General features: G+C 51.4%; 8 protein-coding genes across 8 annotated transcripts; 2 read left to right on the forward strand and 6 right to left on the reverse strand.

The window, feature by feature from the left end:
* Positions 1-210: 210 nt before the first annotated feature.
* On the reverse strand, positions 211-1245 carry KVR01_006164 (uncharacterized protein; the record flags this gene model as incomplete). Its single annotated transcript, XM_044785978.1, has 1 exon — positions 211-1245. One exon carries the CDS (start codon positions 1243-1245, stop codon positions 211-213), a length of 1035 nt encoding a protein of 344 aa, XP_044644967.1.
* Positions 1246-1892: 647 nt separating this feature from the next.
* Positions 1893-3475, reverse strand: KVR01_006337 (uncharacterized protein; the record flags this gene model as incomplete). Its single annotated transcript, XM_044794537.1, has 6 exons — positions 1893-2254; positions 2318-2387; positions 2444-2685; positions 2751-2830; positions 2894-3159; positions 3212-3475. The coding sequence occupies 6 exons, from the start codon at positions 3473-3475 to the stop codon at positions 1893-1895; spliced, it is 1284 nt and encodes a 427-aa protein (XP_044645140.1).
* Positions 3476-4106: 631 nt separating this feature from the next.
* KVR01_006215 (uncharacterized protein) lies at positions 4107-5768 on the reverse strand (the record flags this gene model as incomplete). The annotated part of the gene is made up of 1 exon (XM_044794926.1): positions 4107-5768. The coding sequence occupies one exon, from the start codon at positions 5766-5768 to the stop codon at positions 4107-4109; it is 1662 nt and encodes a 553-aa protein (XP_044645018.1).
* Positions 5769-8254: 2486 nt separating this feature from the next.
* Positions 8255-10728, forward strand: KVR01_006159 (uncharacterized protein). The gene is made up of 2 exons (XM_044789065.1): positions 8255-8338; positions 8441-10728. The coding sequence occupies exon 2, from the start codon at positions 8454-8456 to the stop codon at positions 10677-10679; it is 2226 nt and encodes a 741-aa protein (XP_044644962.1). The 5' UTR covers positions 8255-8338; positions 8441-8453; the 3' UTR covers positions 10680-10728.
* Positions 10729-12781: 2053 nt separating this feature from the next.
* KVR01_006434 (uncharacterized protein) lies at positions 12782-14074 on the forward strand. Its single transcript, XM_044790526.1, has one exon. It carries the CDS (start codon positions 13208-13210, stop codon positions 13646-13648), a length of 441 nt encoding a protein of 146 aa, XP_044645237.1. The 5' UTR covers positions 12782-13207; the 3' UTR covers positions 13649-14074.
* A 1011-nt stretch (positions 14075-15085) lies between these two features.
* KVR01_006185 (uncharacterized protein) lies at positions 15086-16827 on the reverse strand. The gene is made up of 5 exons (XM_044792646.1): positions 16781-16827; positions 16407-16470; positions 16246-16348; positions 16119-16187; positions 15086-16063 (listed from the first exon to the last, which is right to left on the reverse strand). The coding sequence occupies exons 2-5, from the start codon at positions 16439-16441 to the stop codon at positions 15239-15241; spliced, it is 1032 nt and encodes a 343-aa protein (XP_044644988.1). The 5' UTR covers positions 16442-16470; positions 16781-16827; the 3' UTR covers positions 15086-15238.
* Positions 16828-18031: 1204 nt separating this feature from the next.
* On the reverse strand, positions 18032-20394 carry KVR01_006394 (uncharacterized protein). The gene is made up of 3 exons (XM_044781600.1): positions 20019-20394; positions 19058-19927; positions 18032-18877 (listed from the first exon to the last, which is right to left on the reverse strand). The coding sequence occupies exons 1-3, from the start codon at positions 20306-20308 to the stop codon at positions 18193-18195; spliced, it is 1845 nt and encodes a 614-aa protein (XP_044645197.1). The 5' UTR covers positions 20309-20394; the 3' UTR covers positions 18032-18192.
* Positions 20395-21721: 1327 nt separating this feature from the next.
* Positions 21722-22450, reverse strand: KVR01_005765 (uncharacterized protein; the record flags this gene model as incomplete). The annotated part of the gene is made up of 2 exons (XM_044787311.1): positions 21722-22378; positions 22445-22450. 2 exons carry the CDS (start codon positions 22448-22450, stop codon positions 21722-21724), a joined length of 663 nt encoding a protein of 220 aa, XP_044644568.1.
* Positions 22451-23423: the final 973 nt, after the last annotated feature.

Here is a 23423-nt window from a genome sequence, read left to right on the forward strand (position 1 = left end):
ATCCACAACCTCAAGCCTTGGATTTGATGCTTATAACCGTAGAAGACCTTCGCTAGGGTTTCTAACTGTCGCTGTAATACTATGCCTGCTGTCCATCCACGATCCAGCGGGGTGGTGCCCAGGTGGCTAATGGCAGCAACATGAATTTTGGAAAGCCAATGAAGTTTCACGCTGTTGACGCTGAAGATCCTCTAGCAATTCCGACCAGAATCACTCTCCGACATTCGGTTCTTGAGGAGGTCTTATGCCGACCGTCTTTTCGACAGTGGTGAATCCCATACCTGCGAAAAGTCCTTCTGCCCCTGCGTTGCCACCGATGATGTCAACCAACATGACGTCGACACCCTGCATCAGAGCCATCTTCTGCCAGAATGACACAATCTTCGCACCATAGCCCTTCCGTCGGTGTTCGGCCTTGACTTCTATGTAGTGACACTGGGACCATGATTTGTCTTTTGAAAGTTGAAACCAGAGCATGCCGACGCTTTCCCCTCCCTTATTGAAGGCCTCGAAGAAAGAATGTCCTCTCGTCTGGGTTTTAGTATCGGCCGGTAGGAGCCATTCGAGGTCATCGAAGAAGTGGTCCCAATCATCCTCGGGGTTCTCCGCCCGCGGCCGGGCGTCGGCCGCGACGCGCATCTTCTTGCAGCGACGTTTGAATTTCCCGACTACGTATCGTGCCCAGGGTGATTCTGGCAATTCTCCTGTGTCGAGGAAATCCGTGGTAGCCAACTCGAGTGTCACTTCTGGGTGCCACTTGGGGGGTTCGCATGGCTTCTTCCTCATAGAATGCGACTGGGGGCGGATATCTGGGAGTTCGCGGATGGCATCAAGTAACACAGGTTGGGTATTGTCGACGGTGATTGTCATGGCGCTGGACCCAAGAGAATATTGATTCCGGAGCCGATTAATGAACTCGCTCGGAGTCCACCTGAGAGTGTCTACCACACACATAGGCTCAGGGTGGACTCGCTCGTGTTCCTCTCCCAATTCCAAGACGACGAGTGTCTTTTTCAGAAATTCGGGCAACGATAATATTGTCCCCTCGCGGGGCGGTGGGTGTGGGTACTCGCCGACCACTTGGAGCCGACGAACAAATTTCTTTTTATCGTCATCCCACACGTCGATCAACATGCCGGACTCGGAATCGAAATCCGTGGGCCAAGGAAGCTCAGGCTGCTTTATGGGCGTCTCGTCGTAGAGGTGTCGAAAGAAGTCGGGTCGCCTGCCTCGTTTGAGCGGCATGGCGTCGGTTGTGTTTCTGCAAGAAGATTTCCAGCGGCGTCTGGATGTAAGATTGAGAAGTAGTAATGACGGTACAGTTATAGACGACGATCAGCCTGGTCCGGTCGGGCTCGGATACTGGAATCCTAAAGGATACCGAAGTTATAACGAGTGTTGGGAAGCATGGAAAATTGCGGGATGTTGACGTTGAATTTGGGACCGTCTCCCAATCAGGAACCCCAATGAAATCACACCAATCTTGACCCCCCCCCCCAGAACTCACAATGCCTTCCCAAAAGCTCGATCGGGGCAGGTAACTTCCTTCGATCCTTCCATACGACGCGGACTGGTCTCTTGGGCTGGCGCTCCTTAGTTAGGTACGTGTTCTCAACATCATCAATCGCCACTTCTTGACCGTGCCGAACGAGACCTGAACAATTCCGCAGCGTCATCTAGTCATTCCTTCTTCACCCTGCGAGTCTTACAGCTGCCTTGTTGCTTCTGGCGACGGTTTTTCACATTATACGGAGGAATTAAGCACAGAGGACATCATAATTAGGATACCTCGGTACCCTAGGGTACCTAGTTGGGCAGTCAATTGATGCGTGGTGTGTTTGGTATTTACAGTGTGTTGACCTGAACTTGAGTCTCCAAGGGAAGGCAAGGCCTCAACATCCTCCGGTCGCACTCCCACCAACGCAGGGCGGTCCAGTACAAGTGAACCCCTGTGGGTTCACAACGTTGCCACAGAGGTAGTCCGGCGCAGCTGTTCCGTTGCTGAACCTCACGTCGATGTCGTGCAGGCTGATATCGGTACACGGTGCCACGGCACTGCACTGGAAGCTGGCGACCCTCTTGTCCTTTGTGGTTCCCCGGGCGTTCCGGACCTCCAGGTCCCGCACCTGGAACTGCGAGTTTGTGCAGTTGCCCGTCCCGGGTGCTCCTGAGAAGCGGGTGCACTGGGAGATTGTGAAGGCGCCGCCGCGCATGCCTTCCATCTCGATGTTTTTGGCTACGACGTTCGATGCATCTGAGGTAGGAAGCATGAGATAGTGTTCTCGGATCTTCAAGAGAACGTGGGAAGAGCACTCACAGCCAAGGCCACCACCTCCTCCATTGGGCGGGTACCCGTTTTGGTCATTCGTCCAGGTTTTGACATAGACCTATCGGCTGTGTGAGTGATGGTGTCCTTTGCTAATATGCCCTAGATTCAACTTACTGCGTGCAGCGTGTTGAAGTAGGATATGTTCTCAAAATGCAACCTCTCCATCGTCTCAAAGACGCCTTTGTACTGCCCGATGCTGCCCAAAGCGATGCCCAAGCCATTGTAGAACTTGGAGTTTGTGACACTGATGTCGGTGCTGTTCGCTTTCATTGAAATGCTGTCGTCCCCGTTGTAGACCGTCCAGTTGTTGAATCGGATATTTGACGAATAAAAGGTATCGGCGCCGTCAGTATTCGCTGTGCCTGTTAGCAACCTGTCTCGGTCACGCACACATCACTGATCCTTAGTTAACGCCACTCACAGCTCTGCACGGTATTTCCAGTGTTGTTGATGAAAATGCTGTCAAGCGTGTTGTTGTGGCTGTGGATGATTGACATTGTCCTGACACAGGAATCATCTCAGCTACGTGTTCGAGCGGCAGGTTGGACAGGACTGAATGCATACCACATCTGGCTCCTCAAGAACCTCACGCCCCGAATCACCGAGTTTGTAAGACCATTGAATGTGATGGCGTGTGGCCGACCTGGGTAGTTGGACGTGTTGGGCTGCTGTCGAATGAAGCGGTACCAGTCGTCGCCATTCCCATCGAAGGTGCCGTGCCCATGCCCGTCTAGAGTGATCCCATCCCCGCCCAAGATGAAGGCTGTCGACTGGTTCTGATAGCCCACTGGTAGCGAGTTGTTCAGCCAGTATGAGATATCTGTTCCCCACTGTTGTGCACGATCAGCACCGTTCGAGTTTGTATGATGGGAGACAACGCACCGAGAGGGTTCCCTGGAGGTCAATCTTGACATTCCGCAACCAAGTGACATTCATCACTGAGTTGATGTGGTACGTCGCAGGCTCGAAGACGACTGTGGCATCTTGACCGCACTCCCGGAACGCCTCAAGGATAGCAGGAGCATCATCAGTCGCATTGCTCCCGCCAGCTTTGACGGTGCACGTCTTTGCCTGTCTCGCAAGCGACGAGGCTGCGGTGACACCTGACAACAAGGCGAGAAGCGCGGTGGCAGAGGTGCTGAGCATCTTGGAATTGGGCTCCACCTGCTTACCTGCCTAGGTACGTAGTCAAGAAGGAGGTTGACCAATTGTGCCCCGAACCTATATTAGAGATTATTATTGGAGACTTCGATCGTTTATATGGAATGAACCTGGACCATGATTCGGTACATGAGGGGCCGAGTCGGCTTGGCCTCGCTGGCCTCGCTTTTCATGCTTTACAAATAGAAATAGTATTTCTACGTTATGCCCTGTGGAAAATTTCGCGCGAATCGGACTGCATCTTGGTTCAACTGAAGCACCAAAACAGCCGGGGTGACATTTGTTGATCGCCGCGGGGACGAGACTGGCCTTGCTGTTGTTCGCTCGAGGCCTCGCGATCGGGAACATGGACCTCGGGAGGCGCGTAACGCGGGATAGTTCGTGCCGAAATACCTCGCCCAGAAGAACCCGGAATCAAGACAACAACCGAATAAAGTACCAACATCAATAACAATTCTGTCCAAGTTTCAAACCTATTAATCAAATGGATTCCGGCGAGTAGCCATACATTGCAAACCAGAATTTTTGCCCCAAGTGTTGTCTCACTGCGATTGTATCGTACTTTTGTCAATATGCAATTATCACAAACATCTCATGTACAACATTTGAACTGTGTCTACAGACCACATGGCCGAAGTAACTCGCGCAAAAGTGCAAGAAGTGGACCAATCCCACCGAGTGGTACCAACGCCTCGTTACCGCTGTCCCCATGCCAGGACACTGTGGCGTCTGCCCCGGCCTGCGAAGCCGAATCCACATCTGCATTTTCTCCAGACATCTGCTGTGATTCCGAAGCTCCCTCGGTTTCCGCCCGGCAAGCTGCAAAGTACGGCAGATCCAGTATCTCGGACGCTGAGATGCGCTCTGAAGCCTTCCATGCGAAGATTCTTTTGAACAGTTCCATGAGTTCTGATGCCTCCCGCCGAGTCATCTCGGCCGCAACAATCTTGTGACCTGATATTACTTGCATGCGCCCTCTTGTGCTGCTTGTAGGGGGTGGCGGCGGCGATGGTTCCTCGCCTTCTCGCAGCGGAACCTGGAATCGCCGCTCAACTAGGAGGATGTTGTGTAAAGAGCCAGTGACCCCTGTTCTACGCAGATGCTCCTGCGCAAGCTCCTCGATCTCTTCCGAATCAGTCGACACGTATTGCTCAGGGTCCTCGGGTATTTCGAGGTCCTCTGCCAGAGATGATCTGTAGGGTTCTGGCAAAGGACCGTTGAGATTTTCCCAATACTTCATTAGATGCCAGATGTCTCCGACGTCAAAAAATGGTTCGCAGCCCACTCTAATCTCGCAGATTGTGCATCCGAGTGCCCACAGGTCGCTCCCAAAACCGAGGTCCCCACACTTGTCGATAAATGTCTCAGGTGCGCCATAATGAGGTGGGATCATAGATTCTTCCGGAGGCTCAGAGACGAGGAATGACACTCCGAAGTCGATGACAGCGACTTCATTTGAAACGTACGGGGATTTCGGGTTGATACAAGATGTTGCGACCAAATATCTCGGACGGTGCGCTTGAGGCTTCTTATAGTGGCTAGCCGCGTTGCCAGCCATCTTTGTTTCGTCTGAACGTACGCTCTCGTGAGATTCTTCATCGCTGAATGCGTCCGATTCAGTGTCACCGTAATCAACCGCGTCGAACTCTTCATCTTCCACTAGGCCTATCAGCTTTGGTTTGCCAAAAGCCTGGATAATGTCATCTTCCTCAAGATTATCGATGTCCTTGAGAGTGAAACATGCGTTGTGCGGACGGAAGTCGCCGTGGCATACACCCTTGTTGTGAAGGAAGCTCATAGCCTGGACCAATTGAAAACAGATTCGCACCAATGGTGCCTCATCGTATAGATACAACTGTGCCGCATTGTCCAGATTAGGTCCCAACAAGGGCATTACGATGCATAGATGCGTACCATTGGGCCCGTTCGTCCAGAAATGACCAAGAGCGAGGGCTACACGGCAATTCCTGACATCTTTCTGCGAATGGTCTATGTTGGAGAATGCAGATTGAATTCTTAGATCTGGACAGTCTTCTGATGAGTTTGAGGCCTTGAGGATTTTTACAGCCCTCCATGTCCCCTCCTTGACGTCACGGCATAGCCAAACCGTGCCGTAGCCTCCGTGGCCGAGTTTTAGGATAACCTTATATCGACCGTCCCCTAGTAGGTCTCCTAAATGGGTTGGGTGCAAACCTCCAGGGGCATAGTCGTCGACGTCTTCAATTGAGTGGTCGTCAAGGCCGGAATACTCAGCATAGACAGGTGCAGCGCTCTCCATACCGACTTCAGGGGATAACTTCGAAGATGACTGTCCTTGAACTTGTCGTTTAGTGAAAGAACGGTCTCCGAGTCGTGCGGCAAGTCTGAGCTGTTGGTCTTCAAGGATTTCAGTTCATATCCGGAAGCTAGAAGGTAGAAGATCGGGACTAACTAGGTTTTCGACTTTTAGATAGAAGGCAAATTACAGATACTTTAACATAATCTTATCCCGCTCCGGAAGCTCCTCCTTGTCCTGAACAAAGGAACGGGCATGTTTCATTATCCTATGGTCGGGACGGATTGCATAAGTCCGTGAACAATGAAGGAATTGGCTTTTTCGGCAGTATCCAACGCAGCCATAGGCACAAGTGAGAGTCGAATTGCAAATATAGTACAAGCAATATTACACTATTGGTTTCTTGGTACTACAGTGAATAAGTGAGGCTTTCGTTCGTGTGGCAGCGAAAGAGCGGCGGCTGGGACTTCCGGGCGCCGCCCCAGCCGCCCTCGTACCCAAAGACCAAAGACGTGTCAGAGATTAGATGTTCTCCATGTGAAAGGTCTTTCCAGATTTGTATTGGAGAGTTTCCATTCTTGGAGCTAGTAAGAATGGCCGGTGAATGCTTTGAAAGGACTACTGCTGTCGTCAACTGGCGGTGCTCTGGAGTCTCTCAACATACATAGCAAGCCGGTTGGCCGTGTAGCGAGCAAATGAAAATGATCCAGAATCAAAAAGGGAACGACCAGCTTAGAAGTCCCAACCCTTCAAAATTAACTGATTTCACGACTTATTAGACCCATACTTTGTGTGTTATTACAATGGGACTCAAAAGCACATCGGCTCCAAAACCGCTTACTAACGACACAAACCTCTCGTTAAAGGTCTCCAGGCCAGACGCTCAATTTATCGAAGGGTCTACAGTTATCGACAGATCAAAAGCATGTCGTGTACCCCTGAAGCCCGGTGAACTGCCAGCATTGCCTAGTCTTACACGCGGCAAGCCAACTTGCCGAGAGTGTTATGCAGGGCCTCCATGCGTTTGTGGAGACCAGCCATATGTCAGTGAAATTGATGTCTACTGGACTTCAACTTCCAAATATCTCGAGCTTTCTTTCATTTCTGTAAAAAGATGCGAGGACATCGTCATAAAAGAAGCTAAACGACTTGGGATGAAATGTGTCATCATCAGAAAAGAGCAACACAATACGTTCACGCAGCGCACCAAGACGGGGAGAAAGACTGGTCGTTACCTTCCGACAGACTGGCACATAACAACATTTTTAGGCGACGGACCCAATGAGTTGCTCCTTCAAGGCCATACCTACGTATTCATGGGCAAGAAGAATGTCCCCCAATGTAAGCTGCTGCCGGGTCATCGGACAACCCTCGAGCCACATGAGCTCATGCAGCGCCTGACACTGAAAGACGCCAAGTCCCAGGTGTACTGGGGTATGAATGGAAGCTGTGGATACGCCTGAGGTTTGGTTCAAACACACATGGGCACAAATAACACAAGGGAGATGGCACCTGTGTTGTGCATAGACGGGGACGTTAGATGTCTCACGGTTTGAAGTTGGCCACAAGTTTGACATTCATGTAGAAACCCAAACAGGCCAGTCTTCGGACTACGTTCTGGGTCTTGAGTATTTATCAATGTCAATGTTATTACATTCAAGCGGCGAGAAAAGTTCTTTTGAGTCCGGATGACTAAATATGTGCTCTGTGGAGACGTCAGTACAATGGATGAAAGTTCTGACTCAGTGGCGAGGCTATCTTATTTTAGAATCGAAAGGCAGTGAATGCAATTACCTCTCCTGCTCGTCACCTATGGGTCTCCTTGCAGCGGGCTTATGTATCCCTGGAAGATATAACCACCGTGGTGGAAGCCGGTGAGTGAAAATAAATGTTAGCAGGGAAAGATACGGTAATAGAATAGCTAATTATAAGCTGAGGACCAATCGTAAGTAAGTTGCCAACTGTGAGCAGCCTCCTCCCAGCCAATCAGGCTTCGGCATACCGTCTAGCCGAGGCAGAATTGAACGACGGTTTGTTTTAGTGAGAACTTCTTTACCTTCTTTATGGATCTAATCTATGTCTAGGAGTGTTTCTTTACATTGAACTCTTCATCCATGTTCTCTGGAAAGGCCCTCCAGAAATATCCTGGTGTTCCTATGGTTGAAGAGAAGAAAGGTATGAAGAAGGCAAATACTTAGGATAGACTTGAGAGTCCGACCAACAGAAATAGACTATTTCTGCCTGCTTACCTAGGTACCTAGGTATGGTTTTGCTTACGGTTCGGGGACCTATTACGGCATCTTTCCGAGCACTCATAAGAAAGGGGTCTGAATTGGGCTACGGGCATCTCCTACGGCACCGAGGCAGGCACTGTTAGCTCCTTTGATTCTGTGATTGGTTCGCCACTCGCGGCTGCCTGTCTGATTAAGCATCTTGAGGGGTAAGCAGGCACCGGTTTCACGGACAGCTTCTGACATCACTCGAGCGTCGCCCAACCCGTCCGTGAATTGACCGCACCTCTCAAATCACTTATCGGTTTCATCGTCGAGCAGGCCTTCAAAGGACTCGCCGAGGCAAGTCCCCCAAACACAACGATGAGAGGGCAAGTGCCCTTTCCACTCTACCCAGTTTGAAGACGATGTAGGTGGCAATCTAAACTAATGAATGCAATCAAGCCTTTCGTGAATCATGGAACAAAACCCGGTGACACAATCTACCAGTTTGGATGCGGTCTTGGACTGCGAAATTTGCGACGCGATCTGGAGTCGCCTTTCGGGACCCGATGGAAATAGAACAGACCCAGAAATCAAACTAGGCTCGTTCGAAGATGCTTTATCTACCGGATGTATAAGGCACAAGCATTTAGTCGAATGGTTCCAGAGATATTGCAACGAGAAGGACCCAGCTAGTCCCTTCAATACCCGACCGGACAGAAAAGATCTCGGCATCAGAATCCGTCGACCTGGCTCCCTTACGTTCACACAATCATTAGAATACGGTGGGCTGTACGCCGATCTATTGCTAATGCGGAGAGAATCTGTCCAGCACCATCCAGGTATCGCTCGTGCCTTGGACCCTAAGTGGCTTGACATCAGCGCGGTGAACCACTGGCGAAACGAATGCGCGTCATTGCATGGAGCAAGTTGCGAAAATCCAACAAAGATATGGCCAGCACGTCCAGCCTGGGTCGTTGACACAGAGAATAGGTGTTTAGTGCCTGGCAAGGACTGCGCATCATACGTGACACTGAGCTATCGGTGGGGAAAGGCCCGCGGCCTGGAGATACAGCAGGATACCATGGCCAAACTCCGGAGGCGTAACGGGCTTGACGATCCCTCCATTTGTTCACAGCTTGCGCCTATAGTTCGGCATGTTATCTCACTGGCGTCCATGATTGGCGAGAGGTATCTTTGGGTTGATGTTCTCTGCATCGATCATTCCCGGGTATCTGAGAGCACAAGGCAACTTGAACTCATGGGAGCTATATATGCAAATGCCTCATTGACCATCGTGGTCTTTGATGTCGATGCTGAAGAAGGTCTCCCAGGCTTGCAAGGCGTCTCGCGCGGTAGAAATCGCCCCGATCAGCTCATCCCGTTCGGCGAGGAAAACTTTGTTCATGACAAACATAGCTACTTCGAATTCAGCAATTGGGGCGACTACCACGAGCGGGGGTGGACCTATCAAGAATTCGAAATGGCATCCAAACGCCTTATCTTCAGCAAAGGGTCCGTACACTGGATGTGTCAACGCAGTGTGTGGCAAGAGCATCTACATCTCGGAGTGGAAGCTGATAAATACATCAATCCCCGTTTGGGAGAAATTATGCGCGGCATGCCGAATCTTCTGTCCCTTGGAAACCTACTCGGCAATTACAATGAAAGAGCACTGACATATGACGAGGATGCTCTCCCAGCAATATTCGGCCTACTTACCGTCTTCAGCCGTTGTTTCACAGGAGGATTTCTATGTGGAATCCCGGAAATGTTCTTCGAGGCGGCGCTGAGTTGGCGGCCGCATTGGGACCACATTGATCTCCGACGACGAATACCCTCTGATAACCCTAAATTGGGCCAACTACGTCCCTGTAAACTTCCGTCTTGGTCATGGGTAGGATGGGAAGGCCTTGTGGATATTTCACAATATGAAGCTGGCCCCGCAAATCCGAGGGCTTGGTGGATCAAAGAGACAATTCCCATCACTGAGTGGTATACTTGCGACTCCCCGACCTCGTTGGAGAAGCGAAGAATAAGAAGCTCTTGGTTCGAAACACGCGAGGTTTACAAAGACTCTGAAAAGCCTCTGCCTCCAGGTTGGACTCGACACGCCATCTCGGAGGCAGCTAACCAAGGAGAGGGAAAGCTTAAGGATGACGCACTGCTTTACCCCGATGGGTGTGACAGATACATCTTTCGGCATGAGAGTATGTCAGATAACAATGACCAGGAGCATCCCTGGTACTGGCCGTTTCCCGTGCCAGACATCAAGGAGTCGACGCAACCATTCATGCCGGAGCAAACATCATATCTCTCCTGTGCCACCCATCGTGCCCATGTTTTTGCCTTTCAGGCGGGAGAGGGGAACAGGGCCACCATTTACAGCAATGAAGACAAGGTCATTGGAACTTTGAGACTACACAACAAGGAGCAGCTGCAACGTTTCCCTCGGTCAGACGAGGGGTGGGCTGCAGCGGCTGAGGTCGAGTTAGTGGCCATTTGCCGGACACGCTACTATCACAAGACTTTTGATGAAGGCCTCCGATTGTACACGGGCCCTATCAAGAAATGGGAGGAATACACAGTACTGTGGGTTGAGTGGATCAACAAAGTGGCATACCGGCTGGCAGTAGGCCAAGTCCACAAGACTGATTGGGAAGCGTTGGAGCTAGAAGACATTAATCTTATGCTAGGGTAGCAATGGGACCCAAACCTGGGACAATTGATGCCAGCTGGCCATCATCGAGCTTATCACTGCGTGGAAATCCTCCATGGGCCAGAGTAGTCGTCGGAATATCAAGATCTCGGATCTCTGACTACCCGTGAAGAAGTATTGCGAGAAGTTTGTGAGAATGCTTATATCAAGCGACTATTGACGTCCATCTCTCACGGGCCCAATCCTTCAAGGCCACCGCTGCCAGGATCCTCACGAATCGAGATGAATCGCGAGCCACATTGAGGAAGCAGGATCACCCGAATCGTCCACATGCATCAATGTTTCAGCGCCATTTTCGCGTTTCTGCCTGCCGCCAGGCCTGCTGTAATTTATAGCCAACGTGCCGAAAACGTTTGTGAGGCTGACAAGCCGTTGCACGTAATACCAAGGTGGATCCACCAAAGTGAATCAATTGCATGATCCAGCTGTGTGCCACAAATCATGTCCTCAGTATTTCCAGCAAACCGTCTTGGTGCTAGTCATTCTTGTAAAGAGTGTATAGCCATCGAGTCGGCTGGATTGTCAATTTGAGGACACGCCTACCACTACCTCTTCTGCAACATCAACAACCTTGGTAGTCCAAAGCAAGTTTGCAGTGCAATTGTTGACCCACTAGGATTAGAAGCCGGGATGTAATGTGCCTATGGACACCTCAAGCTCACGACTCAATGCGGTACCAACATAATCCTGCTCAGGGGTTGGGTGAGTGCATAAATCGAATGTTCCCTGCCAGCGCAATTTCTTTGGAAAGTACTTAGGTACTCGATGAAAGCACTGGGGATCCCCGACTGCCCGAGCAGCAAGATTAGGGAGAAGATGCATATGTCTAGACCTCGGGATGGCCATCACGTCGAGTAGACTGGGATTGAATTCAAGGACCCATACCTAGGTACATATGTGGAGCTGCCAGCTCTGCCCAAGTGGTCAAGGTCCACGGGTCAACGTGTCATTCAGGCTCTGCGCACAAGGGCGACCGTTCCCACTTGTTGATTCCGCCTAGCTCGTGCGCGTGGGCTGAGACCGAACTCTCCTTGAAAACACGACTAAGACAGGTTCGAGTCGTCTTGACGACACATATGTGTCAAAGAGGCACAAAATGGCCCACAGGCTGTCGCGGCTCACATTATCGCAGCCCCGAGGGAAATGATGTGGAGATCGAAACTCGGACGTGGCTGAGGGTCGCCACATCTCCTAATGGTCCTGATGCAGCTTGAGGCTCGAGTTTCCCATCACACGCATGCTTCTAACTGGTCTTATGTGCGCATCATCGGCGACACTTTAGCCGATTTCGTGGCGTGATGTGGCTAAGACCTTGTCAGATACTGGTGACGGCGTAAGTCATGCCCGCTGGCTGTAAGGCGTGGTCGGGATGCTATGCACCTCATCAGCATCGTGGAGGCGAAAGACGCAGTGGGAACGGGAGGGGCTCAATGAACACTTGGTGGCCATATGGGAACACCCGCATGTGCTGTGGGTAAAGACACGACTATGACCCCGAGTAGCCCCTTGCTAACAGACACGCCTATACTGCATGAGCCCCTGCTGATCAATGGAATCTGTTGAGCAAAAGTCTCATTAGGCATCTGTCCCTACATGAGCACTGATGCAGAAGCAAAAGACATGCATTTTAGGCATCCTATGAACGGTGTGGTCGGATGGAACGTTTCATGCACCTCATATGTTCTGTTTCTTGCTCGTTGATATAAGGCTTACTATTGCATCAATCTGTGAAAAAAGGAAATACGACGTGCAGCGCGGTGAAGGTCAGGCGTGCAGCCTCAAGTTGGAACCGAACCACAGCCCCCAGGATTCGATCTCGCCGCTCCGCATTGCTCCTATTTCCAGCAAGCCGAGCGCCAAGCAACGGGGCGAAGATCCACCCAGATTAAGCTTACATACGAGAACAGAGGAGTTCCCCAAAATCTGACGTAGGATTGGCGGGTTTGGCTCTAGTGTTGGCACCCTACTCCACATCACACGGAAGCCGGAGGGTTGAATACGAGCTCGGGTCCTCGGAGCCATGCCGATCCAAGGCTCAACGTCTGCCGCCAGGAACGCACACTGCCGTTGGCCCTGTACGCGATGGCAGCCTGGGGTGTCCTCTCCTCGGCCACCTGACCCACCTTGCCAGCCATACCTCCGCAAACAGCTGACATCTCGCTCAGTGGGGAGATGTTAACGAGGATCACTCGGTGGTTTTTACGAGCCATGACGATGTTGGAGAACGGAGAAGGCGGAGGTAACGGCAACCCCTGGTACGTAGTAGTACTTTGTAGTAAGCACATGTGCGCTCACCCGGTCTGAGGCTACTGTCACGATATGTCTTGGACAACATGTATGCTCCACTAAGGTCATGATCTCTATATAAAGTCAGGGCTGCTCTGTTGAGGGGACATATTCGGCCTTCTACCTCATCCACCATTCACACAATCACACCAACTCTGCAAACCTTTCACCACACCTCCAAGAACTCATTCTCTTTGAGTAATAATCATAATTCCATAATCAAAATGCAGTTCACCACCGTCTTCCTCTCTGCCCTCGCCGCCGTCGGCTCTATGGCTGCTCCCCTCGAGCCCAGGGCCGAGGCTGTCTCCATGATGGCCCAGGCCACCACCTGGACCATCACCAACTTCAAGCGCACTGTCAACGCCGACAACACCGTCACTACCTGGACCTTCGGCATCAACAACGGTGTGACCACAACACCTTGCACCGAGGTCGTCAAGGGAGCCAAGTCCTCGACGCTCAACGGCGGCCCAGCCACCTGTGGTGCTTACACCGTCACCTCCGGCTGGTCAGACCAGTTCGGCCCCGGCAACGAGTTCACCACCTTCGCTGTTGTCGACTACGCTCAGAGCCTGATCGTCTACCCTGCCTACAGGGACGTCGAGGTTGCCTCTGGCAACGTCGTCACCCCCGACAAGAGCTACACCCCCAGCAAGATCTAAGCACACCTAGTTATGGCATTATGAGGAACGTTGGATGAGTTCGAAATTTGATTTGAATAACGGGTCTCTTGTGATGAGATTGGAGTTGGAAATACATAAGCTCTTAGTCTTAGTTAATTCAAAAGCGTCAAGAAAAAAAAATTGATCTAGTGCAATGCATCCGTGATAATTGATTTAATACAAATGTGCATTTTCTTGAACTCAACGCTCAGCTTGTCTAGCTGCAGGCAAACAGGACTCTTTATTAGAATCTCGAGATTTCTACAATTGCTTAAGTAGGGAAGAAGAACATCATTGTACTACATCATTTTGGTTGGCTGTTGTAGTTGAAAGAGCCCCTACAATGTGAATAACAGGCGAATTAGAAGCTTATTGAGTTGGCCTTACTCTATGGCAACCTTGGAACCTAATACGACGTGACTTGAGATGCGATACGTGTCATGACCTGAGGTCAATTGTGGCTTAAAATCATCCATACAGGCACATGCCTACTCAATTTACACTTCTTGGATTTTGCGTGCCGTGGTTCTGCTGAGTCTGGTCAAGATGATTCAGGTTTTTCGGTCTCGACTCGGTGACGGAGTACCCACCTGCCCGCCAGTCATGGCCGTCTTCATGGGTGAATCCATATCCGAAGGACTGGGACGGACTTGATATAAGCAGGACAAGCAAGTATACAGTGCTGGATGGTTTTGCAGTGAAAAATCAAGGCTGGCTGATACCTAGGTACCCCCTCACCTGCAATGACGTTGCGTAGTATCATCAGTCTGGGCACGAGAACATCAGTGGATCCGCGCTGTTGATCATCACATCCTCCGGATTATCGGAGCATGTTGGCATTCCAAAGGTGGGCCTGGTGGGGCAAATCCGAGTACAGAAATACGATAGAACAAACCGGTCTGGTTTCCATGGGAGAACCTTGCATGTAATTCCGATAATGTGGTTCTCAAATGGCGACTCAACCACCCTGGACGCCCAACCCGACATTCATGCCGTGCTTCCCGAGCCGGAACTCTATAAGACCCACATGACCACGGATGCCAATGGGTGAGAGTTTTATATGGAAAGACAATTAAAAATAGGGCAGAGCTGACTTGTGTTGAGTTGCTCTAATTTGACCATGACACGGACATCAAAGTCGGTCGGACCAGCGAACTTTCCGGCATCTCTAAAATTAGGCCACGATTTCAGACCCAAATCAGAAACAAAGCCTTCCGATTTCGATGGATCTGACCACTCATGTGATAGGAAATGTCCACGAGACAAAATACACTATTAATCATGTCCAGAATCAGCAAAACGAAGACATGTCCCGAATGAATAGGCCAAGGAGTTAAATCGCAGTCCCTAAAGCAAGTCTTGATCTCTGCGATGAGGACTTAACAGCGCCGAGGAATAAGAAGAATACCAGTGAGGAACTTCCTATTAAGGAGTTGAGGTGGCCAACTGGGTTTCATTGTGCTAGTTTAAAAAGATAGAATGGCACATTTGATTCGTGCAAAATGAGTGTGCGCCCACATGTAAAAATCCGTGGAACAGAGGCCTACAGTTCCAGCACGCATTGAGTGCATGGCTATGATGCCCTTGGACTTAAACTTGAATCTCCTCGACTTGAAGACGGCGGAAACCACCTTTGTCCGCAACGTTGCTCTGCAGCTCCGCCATGCGCTTCTGATCACCGAGAGGATCCTGCGACTCGCCCGCCAGGGTCCACTCGAGGTATTCGTTGGTGTAGTTGGGCTCAAAGTCCTCACTCAGAACGCCAAGCCGCTTCCCGTATTTGGTGACCTTCTGCCAGTCGCGCTGGACGTTCTTGAGGTCCTTGGAGAAGTACGCGAAGCTCCTCTCGAAGATCTTGCGGTTGAGCTTCGTACCCATGAGCGGCTTGAAGTCGACGTACTCGAGCCACGCCTTCTCGGGCTGCTCGAGCACGAAGTCGGTGGCCCGCTTGACGGCGCGCAGGAAGGCGCGGACCTCGTCCGGCTTCTCTTTGATGAACTTGTCGTTGCCTATGTAGAGGATGGAGCAGAAGCAGCAGCAGCCCAGCTCGGCGAGCTGGTCGATGCGAAGCATCTGGACGTCGGTCTTGGGTCGGCCCTGCACGGCAAGCCACTCCTCGAGCTCGACCATCTGCACGTTCTCCAGGCCGATGCCGGCATCGATCTCGCCCTTGATGATGGCCTTGGACACGTTCATACCACAACGGACCGCGGTGTAGTCCGAGGGGGTCATCCCGTAGTGGGACGTCAGCTCGTCGATCTGGATCTTTCCAAACTCGCCCACGTAGCCGATGCGCTTGCCCTTGAGGGTCTGGAAGTCGGTGGTGATGCCGGACGATTTGAGGTAAACGACGCCGGTGAACGGTTCGTCAAGAAGACTTCCAATAGACGTGACCGGGAATCCGCGAGCTTTGGCCTGTGCATGTTCGTGAGCAAGTTATCGTCCACCATGGCAATTGGGGCCAACATACTGCAAGGGTGTGGATCATAGCCTTGAAGCCAAGGTCTACCTTGCCGGATCCGATGATCTCGGTGACATCCTGGAGAGACTGTGGTGAGTATATATGAGAGAGTACCATGTCCAGCGCGTGGACTAACACTAGGGTCGTTGGGCTCAAGGAGTGCGACCTTGATGCCCTCTTCCTTGAAGAAGCCCTTTGCCTGGGCAAGATACAGTGGCGCGTGGTAAGGTGTGGCGTGCCTAAAGCAGCACCATGTTATCAAAAAGCTGCTGGAAGGTTACTTTCAGATTGTCCTACCAGTTGGTGAGGAAGGTGATCTTGTCAGTCGACATCTTGCAAGTGTTCCGGGTAGGACGGAAAGCTAGAACGGTCAGTCTGATCTATGCCATGGGAACCTAGGGGAGGATTAAGGTCCACATGTCCTTTCGCTGGTATTATCCAGTTCAAGTTCAACCGGTATTTCTCAGATCGACTCCCCCGGTTTGAAATAGAAGCTGATTCACCTTGAATGCGGAGTTCAACATAATGTCAACCCCGTGGACAAGGCCAATGCAGCACAGTTTCGCACCAGAAAGAGCCGAACACCCGGATGTGTACTTATCACCTAGTTACCTTGACCTGGATGAATCCATGGCGAGAGATATCATGCTTCCTGAAGAGGAACACCGTACTCTCTATGATGTTTCGTTGGTAGTTGGAATGAGAATCGTGGAGCTTGAGAATGCGAGGTGGGGAAGCTCCAAAGAGATGGAGGAGGGGAGGGGAAATCATTTTTATACATTTCCATGAAGTCATCGTGCTGTGCGGCATCGGACACGACGTAGCACGGTGACGAATGACAAGTGGGCTAGCATCTTTAGTCTCCGCCAAAATCACCGCATGGTTCACGCCAAGCAAAGCCTGAACTGTCCTCTGCGTGGGGGGTTCAAAACTGTAAGAGCAACCTATCATGGGCCTCGGGATGATTCCAGCAGCTGTGTATTTCACTCCTGAAGCAGTCGAGCTTCAATAATCAGCCAGGAGTGATCTGTCAGTGCTGGGTAAGCCTCAAAACAAGGAAGCAGACTGGGTAAAGCCCCGCTTGGTCTGAAGTGAGTGAGTGTTCTGTTAAATACCACAATCTCTGTGTTTACAGAGTCGCCAAAAAGATCGAGTGTGCTAAGCATGTGGACCACTAATCGTAATGAGGTCTTTGTCATTTGAAGGCAATTATGAAAGCCGCACAGGTCGAACAGCCATTGATCTTGAGGCATACCCAGTGCAGGGCTCTACCTAGGTACTCTTCGGAGTGGCTCGACGTCGCCAACTCACCAGTGGAGCATCCCAACCGTTATATATCGGCGAATCATGATTGTGATTTTGAATTCTCTCATTTACTCTCGCAATTACACCTTGTTGGCCTCATTCTGCAGAAATTCCCGCTGTGCGATCAACCAGTCGCACAAAACTTGCACGGGATCCGTCGAAATCTACCTGATTGGGACTTGTTCATGAGTGTGCTACTGTATATGCAGAAATGTGACTAGTGCCTCATTAAGGATAACCAGGAATGAGTGAACAAGGTTGATCGTCTCAAGTTGGCAATTTTCGAGTTACCTTGCTCACTCACCTGGGCAGAGCCGATTCTCATCAATTGATGAGCAGAAGCTGGTTAGATCTCGTTTGCTTTCGCACGAATTTGGCTAGAACCTAGATATATTTGATGAGAAATGGGATAAGAAAGGACGAAAAAGTTTGGTCATTTATTGTGGCCAGCATCTTCATTGGCAGCACTTGAGTGGGAGTGTTGGGTGTGCATGATCTGTAGAGGCATGCCAGTGGTGCCCGGCGACCTCGGGAGGTATTCTCGTGACGTGATGATTGTTTACGTGTACAATTCACTAGGAATCACGTATAGTGAAAGGTGTATCCAGAAGGCAACGTAGTATAAACGAGGTATTAATTCAGTGGATAACAGGACTGCCTAGTATCTGTCGTCCTGCTGTCCTAGATTATCGACAAGATAAGTTGGGCCCCACAATGACTCTTGCGAAAGCTCTTGGGGCGTTCTCAGCCACTCAAACGAATATGCTTGTTTTTTGCCTCAGATGAGACCGAATGTGCGCTGCTTCATCTTCCTAACATCGACATTCTCCCAAAGAGCGACACTGAAAATGGTGACCGAGTAGATGCACGTAGCTGCGATGAGCATATAACGTTGAGTCTGGCCGTAGCTAAGATTGATGGCATCTCGCGCCGGTGTGCCCCAAGCGTAGCTCTGCTGTACTAGAATGTCGCCATAGATAAGCGTGAGGTTGCCAATCTCCTCAGCTGGGAGGTTGGCAGCCAGGCGAGCAGGGAAGATACCGGTCCACATGGCTCCGGCGATAGTTGAGCCGATGGCGCTGCCAATAGCGATGATCATGGCCTCGACAGCCAACAGGGCGGGGAAGTCTTGCTGCTTGGACACAGCCATAAGCGTCGTCTGCTCTGAAATAACGAGGACACCACCACCGAACGCGATGAAGATCTGACACATGACAATGTAGCCGATGTTGACATTGGGCTGGCGGAACATGATCATCAGACCAACACCGAGCATGGTGAGCGGTACACCCCAGAATAGCGAGTAGATCTTGAGCTTTCCGTAGTGGCGCAGCGCCAAGCCGTAGACCAGGCAGATGAAGCAGCTGCCCATGGTGTATATGTTTGAGATATACGTGGCATAGACGGTTGGCTGGTTGAACATGACGGTCAAAAGTGAGTAGAAGTATGAGTCCCAGACATACCTGCAGCATCAACGGTTAGCTGGAAAAAACACCAAGGCCAATTTGACTTGGGATGAGAGGGTGATGAGGGCATATTCAAGGCCTGTGCCAGAACACGTAGACCGGTGAAATGATCAAGCACATGATACAGATGGGATAGATGCGGTCTTGAAATATCAAAACGTTTTCAGAATTGCTTACCAGCCAATGTAGAGCGACCCAGCCATGGTATATGTGAAGATAACGGTTCTGTTCTTCAACAAGTGCCACGGGATAAAGGTGACCGGGGCACCGTACTTCTCCCACAGGCCAAAGGCGATGATCAGAAGGGCTCCGAAGATGATGAAGCAGATGATGAGCGGCGACTTCCATTGCGCGGGCTGGTAGGAGTAGATGTTGAAGCTAAGTAGGAAGAGCGACAGGCCAAGCGCCAAGATCAGAAGGCCAACGACGTCGAACTCCTTCAGGTAGTAGACCAGGGTCTGGCGAGCGGTCCCTCGGCTGGGGTTGGGCGGGATGAGACCTTGCTTCCGCGCCTTGGCCTCGTTGAGATAGAAGATGGCCAACAGTGGGGAGCACACAAAGGGGGCGAGGATCGCGACGATCCCGAAGAACCACCTGAAGCCGATGCCATCTACAGCAATGACGCTGTTCACCCCGTAGCCATAAATCCAGGTAGTGATCAGCCAGGGGGAAGACGCGTAGGCGATGAATAATCCTCGGTTCTTGAGCTTGGTTGAGTCGGCGATGAAGACGGTGATGGAGAAGTCTATCATGTTATATCCCATATAATAGAATGTCATCGCGGCACAATACGTCTGCACATTCCGGCACGAGGCCATCATGATCAGACCAACGGTGTAGGAGGTTACGCCGATGGTCAGCGCCTTTGGACGGCCCCAAATGTTCATAATTTTTGCATACGGCAGCTTCCAGATGCCAGCCACGAGCGAGGAGATAACGCCAGTCAGGGCCGTGAGCGAATGCTTCTGGAAGTCGCTGGTAACGTAGACCGTCAGGGTGAAGACGGAACTCGAGCAGAAGGACATGAAGAAGGTGATCAACCACATCCTGCATCCGCCCGCAATTAGCGACCGCCTTCAAATGTTCCTTCACATCTCTTCCGGCTCTCTGTCTCCTCTTGGTACATGTCGACACTTACGAGACGAATGCCACGATCTTATCCCTCTTGCTCCAAACCTGGGTCGCGGCCTGGACCGCCTGGACTCCATGCTCGGCAGTCTTGTCGACCTGGTTCAGGTCCTCATCAGAGTCTTCGGGCAGCCCAGTGGTACGCGGCGTGCCGAGCTTCTCGTCAGGGCGGGGAACATCGAGGCTCGTGTGACCCTGGACCGAGGCGGGGACGTCAGCAACATCCTTAGCATCGACCTCAGTGTTGGCGCCGGTGGACACCAAGGCGTTGGAGGTAAGGCCACGGAAGGAGAAGCCCATGGTGAAGATACGTCGTACAAATAAGTACTTGAGCACTACGGGGGTTCCTGAACACCGCAACGCATGGTTACTTCGGCCTTATATACCTACCTGGGTAGCGAGTAGGCGAATCGTAGGGACCCAAGGGTCCATCCCACACCGCGGAATCAAAAGGACCCCAACGCCACTGCCCAGCCCCTGGAGGTGACTTGTACGACCTAACTGCCCACGCCGTTCCAAGGACATTGCATGTGCATTCTGCACTTTCTAGACCACCATCTCGGTCCGAGTATGAGACGAAAATGCTCCTGTAGGATCGGAATCCCCGCAAGCGCATCTCTAAGCGACAAGCACCAGTCTTGAAGCAGGAACAAGCCCGCATCATGCACGTTCAACTTTCAAGCTCGGCCCAGACCCGATGAAAAAAATCTTATCTCGATAATCAGCCGGTCTGTGTGGCGCCCTAGCGCTCGGTAGCGTGGTGCGGCACAGGAGGGATTTTTTTTCTTGATCTTATCACATTATCAGATGGGCCTGATGGGATTGCTGTTAGTCCCGGGCGTCGTGACTCGTCAGCCGATGTTCGGATACGCCGCCACCACTTACCCGCGTTGCCTGGAGATCGTCTCGGAGATGTGACCTCGAAGCAGCCTACGTTCGCATCATGTTATATGTCCGAGGGGCTGCAACAGCATGGCAGCCATACATTTGTGGGCACCATTTCTCCACTTCCCGAGTGCCAAGAAACACACGGGCGTGCTCAAAAATGTTTTCGGGCCAGAAGATCACAGCCTGCGCATCACATGTGCGCGTGGGCGTCTACTAGTATGATATTGCTTTTCTCACTCATAACCCTGCAGTTCCTGGAATGGCCCTGAACATCTCAGGAGCAGATTCTGGTTGTGCAAAAGGGAAATCCTCCTCGTGAAGCCGGATGGCTTGCGCAAGAAGGATTGTAGAATGACTTGATGGACGACCACGGGATCGAACCGTGTACCTCGCGCAGACTGTAGTTCTTTTTCTTCGAGTGAACAGAAGAGAACATGATGCTAAGCGCGCGCTCTACCATTTGAGCTAGACGCCCTGTGATGATTCCTCGCCCGGTCGTTGTCTCTATGCAGCAAGCGATGGCAAAACCAGAATGGCGGATGGGCAGCACAGTAGTAGTCTAACAAACATGTCCGACAGTATCCTGGCATCTTGCTCATGAAAATTCCGAGGGGCAGGCCGCCCCACTCATGATTGTCGCCCCCAGAGACTGTAGACCGGGCTAAAAGCATTCCCGAGTGACTATATTCCGAAGACGTGATCGCAGCTAGAATGTCAGGACAATGTCGTCCCGGCAGAGACTAAGGGCGACCAGTCAGTTTAATGAAATGAAGTCGTGAGGACCCTCGGGGACTTCTCAACAAGAGAATGTCCGCATTCGATGCCCTAGCTGCTATGAGGCGTCACCCATTGCCACAAACCCCCCTGCCGCCCCTTGTCGACAAGATAGTAGACTGCCATGAGCAGCCCAATGAGCGGTACGGATATGGCAAAATACACCCAAAAGAGTCTGTTGCCCGGGGCATATGGCTCGGCCATGCTGAACAAGCTCGCCGTGTAGGCCAGGGGTATAAAGACCAGGCCCAGGACAGTCAGGGTCTTAGTGCTCTTGGCCTCAAACACGGACTGCCTGTTACCAGCCATGCTCGCCAGGCCGGTAATCAGGGAGCTGAGCTGCTCAGCCCGGTGGCGTGTGTCCTGGAACTGCTTGTAGAGGAACTGGTAGTCCACGTTGATGTCTCGCCAGTCCTTTACACTTCTCACGTCAGGCTCTTCAAAGGGTATACCCAGCTGCATCATGTTCCACGCCAGTGACTCGCAGTACTCGCTCATACGCCTGTCCAGGGCTTGGGAATCGCTCCACTGGCCCTCGACGTCTGCGACGTCGATGGACAGCCTCTCCTGTCGGGACATCTGCCATTGGTATTGAGAGATCACCGCTGCAAGATACTCGGATTGCTTGAGGTATTGACTCGCGATGATTTTGGAAACGATGAGCTTGATCGAAGCCGGGTCTTCCAAGTCAAAGGACTTCTCATGCACCTGAAGATAGAAGCAAATGTCGTTGAGCATCGAAGTCCGGGGAGGACCCGACTGATTTGTACGCACTGGCATCCCTCTGTCAAGCCGCGGGCCCGTCGTATGAGACGCCTTTGTACGTTCTGATTGTGGAATGAAGTCCACATAGCCCCCTTGAAACTTGCTTGGGGGCTTCTGCAATGCAACTACAGCTCCGGCCCCGCCCTTGCCGACTTGAAGCAGAGGCGGATCTGTGAGAATCACGCCTGCGATAAACCCAAGTGTCAGCGATATAATTCAACATTGCATACACTATCGCTAAATATGCATGCCCCCATTAAACCCATGACAACGACAATACATCATGATGGGCTTCCTAAAGCTGAACTCCCCACTGCATCTCTGTGCGATCGCAATTCATAGGAGGTTCTCGATAATACATTGTTCCATGGAACGTTGGGAATTAGGAGGGTGAGTCATAGGAAGGCTGGTGGAGGAATACTTGATAAAACCACTTACAATCCCAACCCTTTCCACTTGATCCATCTCTCTTCCATATTGAGCACTTTCGACGGAGGGTTCCCGCATCCGAAAACTTTCCCATGTAGCGCGTCACACCCAGGTGCCTCCCTGTGACAGCACAAAACAGCTTGAAAGTATTCTGAACGGAGCTAGGGATAGAGCACAGCTCGAAATACGGGAGCGTCACATGTTCTCTTGTCATGGCCACTGTTGGAAGAACGGGCCCATCGCTCAGGGCGTTGGTAGAATTATTGAAAACCACAGTTGCCAGATGCTCCATGAAGAAGGAAGGGCACATTTGGTAGTGAGATCCAAGTGCGTCAATGTAATCTGGGCTCGGCGCCTCAATGATGAATATTCTTCGCTGACCATCCGAAGCCGGCTTTGTCTCTAGCTGGGTTTTGAGATCTTGGGCCGTCGAGATCGGTTGGTTCAATTCGAAGGGGCCACTGGGACTTGCTTGCAGCGATACAACTCGACAGTGTCGGTGTGGCCACGGTATGTTCTGCTTGATGTTTTTGGGGTCCCGACGACTCAGTCGGGGATC

This window comes from Diaporthe batatas, assembly GCF_019321695.1.
Source record: "Diaporthe batatas strain CRI 302-4 chromosome Unknown Contig00006, whole genome shotgun sequence".
Lineage (NCBI taxonomy): Eukaryota > Fungi > Ascomycota > Sordariomycetes > Diaporthales > Diaporthaceae > Diaporthe > Diaporthe batatas.

What these genes read in the sequence shown, in the direction of transcription:
- KVR01_006159 (XM_044789065.1), top strand. Translation starts at nt 8,454, where the DNA reads ATGGAACAAAACCCGGTGACACAATCTACCAGTTTGGATGCGGTCTTG.
- KVR01_006434 (XM_044790526.1), top strand. Translation starts at nt 13,208, where the DNA reads ATGCAGTTCACCACCGTCTTCCTCTCTGCCCTCGCCGCCGTCGGCTCT.
- KVR01_006185 (XM_044792646.1), bottom strand. Translation starts at nt 16,441, where the DNA reads ATGTCGACTGACAAGATCACCTTCCTCACCAACTG. An exon ending in ATCACCTTCCTCACCAACTG is followed by an intron (nt 16,349 to 16,406) that starts GTAGGACAATCT and finishes GTGCTGCTTTAG; the next exon opens with GCACGCCACACCTTACCACG. An exon ending in CTATGATCCACACCCTTGCA is followed by an intron (nt 16,064 to 16,118) that starts GTATGTTGGCCC and finishes GAACATGCACAG; the next exon opens with GCCAAAGCTCGCGGATTCCC.
- KVR01_006394 (XM_044781600.1), bottom strand. Translation starts at nt 20,308, where the DNA reads ATGGGCTTCTCCTTCCGTGGCCTTACCTCCAACGCCTTGGTGTCCACC. An exon ending in AAGATCGTGGCATTCGTCTC is followed by an intron (nt 19,928 to 20,018) that starts GTAAGTGTCGAC and finishes GGGCGGATGCAG; the next exon opens with GATGTGGTTGATCACCTTCT. An exon ending in GGGTCGCTCTACATTGGCTG is followed by an intron (nt 18,878 to 19,057) that starts GTAAGCAATTCT and finishes TTGATGCTGCAG; the next exon opens with GTATGTCTGGGACTCATACT.